General features: G+C 38.8%; 1 protein-coding gene across 1 annotated transcript in view; it reads left to right on the top strand.

The window, feature by feature from the left end:
* Positions 1-6,807, top strand: part of VEGFD (vascular endothelial growth factor D) — a 60,525-nt gene that overhangs the window by 51,995 nt on the left and 1,723 nt on the right. The window contains exons 6-7 of the mRNA XM_017888582.1: positions 835-935; positions 6,343-6,538. Coding sequence (XP_017744071.1) covers positions 835-935; positions 6,343-6,538 — 297 coding nt within the window. The remainder of the gene's footprint in view (positions 1-834; positions 936-6,342; positions 6,539-6,807) is intronic.

Genomic DNA, 6,807 nt, shown 5'->3' with positions numbered 1-6,807 from the left:
AAAAAAAAAAAAAAAGAAAATAATCTCAGAAAGTATTCTTAGGAGGTATGTTAGAACATATATAATTTTGGTAAATAAACTGTTGACAGCTATAATTTGCATAGTTTTAACATATATCTTCTTAAGAAGATTACAATTTCCAAAATTACAGTTTAGTTTCTAAACATTTCCACATAGAATATTTATAATTACAGAATCACTATCTAGTAAGATGCAGTTCATAAATACAAATTAAGCTCCTTTAAAATCTTTTTTTTTTTTTTTTTTGAGATGGAGTTTCACTCTTGTTGCCCAGGCTGGAGCGCAATGGCGCAGTCTCGGCTCATTCCAACCTCCGCCTCCCGGGTTCAAGCGATTCTCCTGCCTCAGCCTTCCAAGTAGCTGGGATTACAGGCATGCGCCGCCATGCCCGGCTAATTTTGTATCGTAGAGATGGAGTTTTTCCATACTGGTCAGGCTGGTCTCAAACTCCCGACCTCAGGTGATCTGCCCGCCTCGGCCTCCCAAATTGCTGGGATTACAGGCGTGAGCCATTGTGCCCGGCCCGTTCCTTTAAAATCTTAACTCTTCTCACATCCTTATCAGTTTGTGGTGAGAACATTTGAAATTTACTCTCTTAGCAATTTTGAAATATACAATACATTATTATTATTGACTGTAGTTACCATACTGTGCAATAGATCTCAAAGCCTTATTTCTCTAAACTGAGAATAAAAAGCAAAAAATAAATTTTAAAAATCTTAACTATTCTCTACTCAGGAATTGATTTAATGTTCCAAAGTTTTGATTATCCTTGAAAGCTTTTAAATCTGGTTCATTGTTTTCTTTTCCTAGCTGTTCCCATTCCAAGAAACTCTGTCCCATTGACATGCTATGGGATAGCAACAAATGTAAATGTGTTTTACAGGAGGAGAATCCACTTGCTGGAACAGAAGGTAATGATAGTCGTAGTAAAACAATAACAGTAATAATAAAAGTAGCAACAATAGCAGTGAACATTATTGAGTACTTAGTATGACCAGGCAATGTTGTAAATCTTTTATATGTTTTAGCTCATTTAATTCTCACAACAACCCTATAATATACTATTGTTATTTCTTTTTTACAATTACAAAATGGACACACCAAGATATCAAGTAATTTCCTCAAGGTCACACAGCTGAGAGTGATAGAAGTGGTCAGATTCCAGAACCCTCTGTACCATAATCATATAGTAAGTCCATCGATGCATCACTCTGCTTTCTAATCTCAAAGAAAAGCCCCGAGTTACTGGAGCATCCTGAAGCATGGAAATTGAAAGGGGATGTTAAACTTGAATGAAAGCTGCTTCAGAACTAAATACTAGTCAACTGCAGTTTACTAATTTATTTGTATGAACGTCTCACAGGAACATAAAGTAATTTTGGACTTGGTTTCTATCAACTGCATCATATGAAAACATGCCAGTAATTTTAAAAAATAAATGGGGAATAAGAGAAAACATTTTCTGGAATTAAGGCAAAGCAAAAGCAAAATATGGCTATTGGTCTAAGGGGAGTTGGGAGCAAAATGAGATACAGTGAATTGTCATAGCTCGTAATCCGTAATTTTGTGACTTCGGGTGATGAACATTTGCTTGAAAATGAATGCATTTTAATTTATTTTCCGAGGAGCTTTACATGGTTCCACCAAAAAAAAAAAAAAAAAAAAAACAAAAAGAAGCCATCCAGTTTTACCCTTGCTTGTTTTAAACTATAATCTACAAGCAAGAACAGTAAGGGCTAAACTCTAAGAAATCTGTCCTAAAAACTGTAAATAGCAGTCTACTCTCCATTCTTCTGCCTCTCAGCTTCCTTCTAAATGTTTTCACGAAAGCTCGACCCAGAGCATGTGGGGAAATTTAATATTTATGTAGTTTAAATGCCCATGCTGATCTTGAATGTTCTTTACACCCTTCCCACCAAGTGTTCAGCCATCCTCTACCAGAACATACATCAGTTATTTGGAGACTTGCCATCCAGTGAGGCAGCACCAAGGGGTGGACACACTCCTGTTGTTATACTGAACTGAAATCTCTCTCTAGAACAGACCAGACTGCCCAATGGAATACAATAAGAGTCATATATGTAACTTACATTTTACATTATTCATATTAAAAAGGCAAAAAGAAACAGGTGAAATTTATCTTAATATATTTTATTTAATCCAATCTATCCAATATCCTATCATTTCAACATGCAATCAATGTACAAAAATGTATGCACTAGCCTATATTCTTTGTGCTAAGTCTTTGAAATCCAGTGTGTTTGTACACTTACAGCACATCTCAATTTAGACTCTCTATTTCATGCCCAATAGTCACATATGGCCCATAGCTACCTTGTTGGACGGCCCAGCTCAAGAGCATCATCTCATTAGTTCAGGTTTTACCCTATAGAGCCATGTAAAACAAATCTAATTCTTTCTCCATGTGACTCATGTTTTAATAGTGTTAGAAAATTATTGTGGGGTTGGCCGGGAATGGTGGCTCATGCCTGTTATCCTAAGCACTGTTGGGAAGTCGCGAGACGGCGAGGATCACTTGAGGTTGGGGAGTTTGAAACTACCTGCGCCAACATTGGCAAACACTCCATCTCTACTACACTAAGAAAAAAAAAAAAAAAAAAAAAAATAGCTGCGGGCGTGGTGATTTGGTGATGATGTGTCCCAGCTACTTAGGAGGCTGAGGCATGAGAATCTCTTGAACCTGGGAGGCAGAGGTTGCAGTGAGCCGAGATCATGCCACCGCACTCGGGCCTGGGTGACAGAGTGAGACTGTACCTCCAAAAAAAAAGAAAGAAAGAGAGAGAGAGAGAAAGAAAGAAAGAAGGAAAGAAGGAGAAAGAAAGAAAAAAGAAAGAAAGAGAAAGAAAGAAAGAAAAGAAAGAAAGAAAGAAAAGAAAGAAAGAAAGAAAGAAAGAAAGAAAGAAAGAAAGAAAGAAAAAAGAAAGAGAGAGAAAGTAAGTTACTGTGGGAAGGGCAATATATTTAGAGCTTAAAGGCTCTAGCTGAGGATTTCCTGGCACAAAGCCTCTGAGACAGTTTTATATGGAGGAGGTTTGTAGGCAGGCACAAGGCATTAAAGGGTAAAGAGAGAGGCAGCTGACCACAGTGCTGTTGCTAAGAGGCATCAGCCTAAGCCAACAGGAAGTTGAAGCTGGGAACCCCTGTGGAGGTAAGTCTCAAATCTAGGTGAAGAGGCTGAACCCTGTAGACCGTTCATTGGCTGCCTTGGAGAGGGGATGTAGCCTTAGGTGAGGCAGCTGATTTCTGCTGGAGATAATTCTTGGGAAGGCACTCAGCCAGTACACGTGTGTAGAGGTTGGAAAGAGGAATAGGGAAGAAGAGAAGTGCTACTCTAAGCAGGGGGGATCTGAGCACTCAAGACTGGAGGTGAAAGAACATACTGGAAAAAGTTCAGCATGGTGGGGATTTAACGGGTGGGGACATAATGGGGAAGGGGTTGGTTAGATGTGAGAGAAGAAGCTGGACAGGCTCACAGGGACAAAGCAGAAGGACCTTGTAATTCTTGCGTGGGAGCTTGGATGTGATACTAAGGACAAAGGGAAACCACACAACTGGCTCAAGCAGGAGAGTGACAGTACCCATTAGAATTTTAACAAAATCATACCAGCAACAGTGTAGAAGAGGATGCGTTGACTCGGGGCAGGGAAAGAGGCAGGAAAGCTTTTGGGAAGTTGTAGCAATGATGTAAGCGAGAGGTGCAGGGTGGAGTGGATCACAATTGTTTCTCATTCTCATCTCCCATAAGTCCCCAATGTGGACCAAGTTCACATTCTTTTCTCCAGTGGCCCCATCAGATTGATGGCATTTACTGAGCTTACTGTTCACTATACTTTTTTTTCCATACATGTGACTGTTAAGCCAACTGCCTTTTCTACAATGACTTCTCTTGCCCAGATGAGCACATTTAGGTTAGTGAATCCAAGTCTAATTTAATTGCATCTTGTTAGATTCAGGTCATTGCTCTAAATTGTTAAAACAAACAATACAAAATAAATAAATAAATAAATAAATAAATAAATAAATAAATAAATAAATTGAGGCGGTCCCAATTCTGTATTTTAAAATACTTAATATATCCCTTCCTTCTTGAAGAGAGCCACAATTTCAGGAATTTATTTTGAAAATTCTATCAGTTTATTGATAAAAATAGTAAAAGGAACAAAGCTGAGAACAGAACATATCGTCAAACTCCCTAGGGATGGAAATCAATACATAATACTTCAGGATATCACCCTCAGCTACTTGTTGTTCCACCATCACTTCTCTTGCATCCAGTTTTTGTTCCTTTTAACTTGGCTATAAGGACATGAACACAGCGCCTGCCAAACAGCCTGCTGAAGTTCTGCAAACACCTTGTGGATTGTGTTTCCCTAAACCACCCTGTCCAACAGTGGCCTTGGGCCTGTCTGAAGTATTCTTAGTGAACTTCTGCTGCCACCTAGTGATCATTGAGAATTTTTAAAGAGCCTCTTTGTCCTTTAACAAGTTATTCTTGTTTTGCCCCAAAGCGACATCTGCCTCACTGGCATATGACTTACAAAGGTCACATTTTTCCTCTTCACAAACTTCAAAATGGGGACTTCTCAGATTTAGCCTTCCAGCACCCATTCTCAAACGTCATCCATTAGAGAACGGTTTAAACTATAAAGTTGAACCACACGAGATTGTCATTTTGATATGTCATTAAAGTCAGATATTGGCAAGAACATATGGTTTAACCCAATGTCTTGGAATGCTGGAGGAGATTCTCAGAACCTCCATACATCAGCCTGCTTCAAGACCCTTTTATTATACCAAATAAACCCAACAAACATCCATCGAGTGCCTATTTTATACCAAAACAATGAGACCTGCTCCTTCCCCTTCAGGACATTTTACTTAATGGGGGAAACGTACAAGTAAACAGGCAAATGTAATCAGTGCAAGAAAGAATCGGATGGAAATATGCACAGGATAAGGACACTTAGCTAAACCTACAGACATTGGGAAAAATGTCAGGGAAAATGGATGGCAGAAAGAAAGACAAGGCCAAAGGCATGGGACTGGGAGGCACTGGAATATCAGGGCAACAGAAAGTGCTGTCATTTGGTGTAAATGGAACACACAGGATATATGAGAGCGAGAAACAGAAGATGAGTCTGTGAGGTTATTATGGTCCAGTTCATGGAGGGCCCTGTATGTCCTGGTGGGAAAACTGGTTTTTATTGTGGGAAGAGAAACTTTTAATGCATTCAAAGCAGTGGAATGAAGTGATTTGGTTTGCATTTGTTAATCGTGTGAAGAATAGGTTGGAGGGATAAAGCTTGTGGTGGTAAGATGAGCGACAGAGCGACAGCCATCTACACAAGAAACACAAGGTCCAGACTGAATTGTGGTGGTGGCAGTGGGGATGGAAAATAAAGAACAAATTTAGAGAGGCAGAACTGAGTGGACATGATGCTCAGACTTACCAGAGCAGGTGAGTCAAGAATAATGTCACCATTCCCTAAATGAGGCAAACTGGGAGAGAAGCAGGTTTGGGGAGAAAACTACTAAACATGTACGTCCCTCGAAAACCTTCAAGAATGCTAAAGGGACAGAGTCAAGTTCTTCCAAAGTTTCTGTCTCTTCCATTTATTTTGCAATGAATTTCAACTTGGAATCAGAAATGGATTTGAAGCAGTAGCTATTCAATTGTTTTATACACCTTCTAGAAGAAATATCTGTCAGCTGAGTATGTCAAAAACTTCTCAGACCCTCCCCTTTACCTGAATGTATCTTCCAGCAGATGTTGGTGGAATCAAAGTTGATTGTTGCTGTTATATCTTTTATACTAGTGTTATGATCTGCAGTGAGAACATGCATTACTATTGCTACCCCTGGTCTGGAATGTCTGAGGTGTATTTCTACAACACCAATTATTTTGTATGTCTCTCCTTTTAATCTCCACCAAAAAATGGAGACAGCTAGACTCATAACCCCTTGGACATCCTATATTTTATTACTAATACTTGGTTGTGGAAGTTTGCATTTTAAACAAGTCATCAACATAGAAATCTCTAAAATATTTTATCAAAATATTCAGCTTATGATATTTTAAAAATCACAAACCTAAGAAAACACACAAACCTGTGTTTGTATTGTGAAATCAGAGGCTAATCTTCCTCACCTTGTAAAAAAAATAGGGACATAAATCTATAGGAAGGAGATTGGGTGAATCCAAGTTACTCACGGATGATGTAAAATATACAATCAACTTTGGTGATCCAATTATCCACGCTACAACTATCTGACCAACACGTTTCTGTTCCTCTTTAGACCACTCTCATCTCCAGGAACCAGCTCTCTGTGGACCACACATGACGTTTGATGAAGATCGTTGCGAGTGTGTCTGTAAAACACCGTGTCCCAAAGATCTAATCCAGCACCCCCAAAACTGCAGTTGCTTTGAGTGCAAAGAAAGTCTGGAGACCTGCTGCCGGAAGCACAAGCTGTTTCACCCAGACACCTGCAGGTAAATGCCTTGAGTTGTCTTGCCTTTACTCATGACATTTAATGTAAATGCCATTTTAATTTGGTGGGATTCTTTAGTAAGCTAATTTTTCCCTTTAGTGCCTGAGTCCCTTTTGGATAATAGAACAGAAGTTTGGCAGCTAAGGAATAAGCAAGAGTATACAGAGTGATGATTAATCATGAAATTAAGAAAATCTTGCCTGTTATTATGGGTTTAGAGCTTTTTTTTTTTTTTTTTTTTTTTTTTTTTTTTTTTTTTTTTTTTTTTTT

This window comes from Rhinopithecus bieti, unplaced genomic scaffold, assembly GCF_001698545.2.
Source record: "Rhinopithecus bieti isolate Rb0 unplaced genomic scaffold, ASM169854v2 scaffold_18471, whole genome shotgun sequence".
NCBI lineage: Eukaryota > Metazoa > Chordata > Mammalia > Primates > Cercopithecidae > Rhinopithecus > Rhinopithecus bieti.
This window is presented reverse-complemented; position numbering and strand designations above follow the sequence as displayed.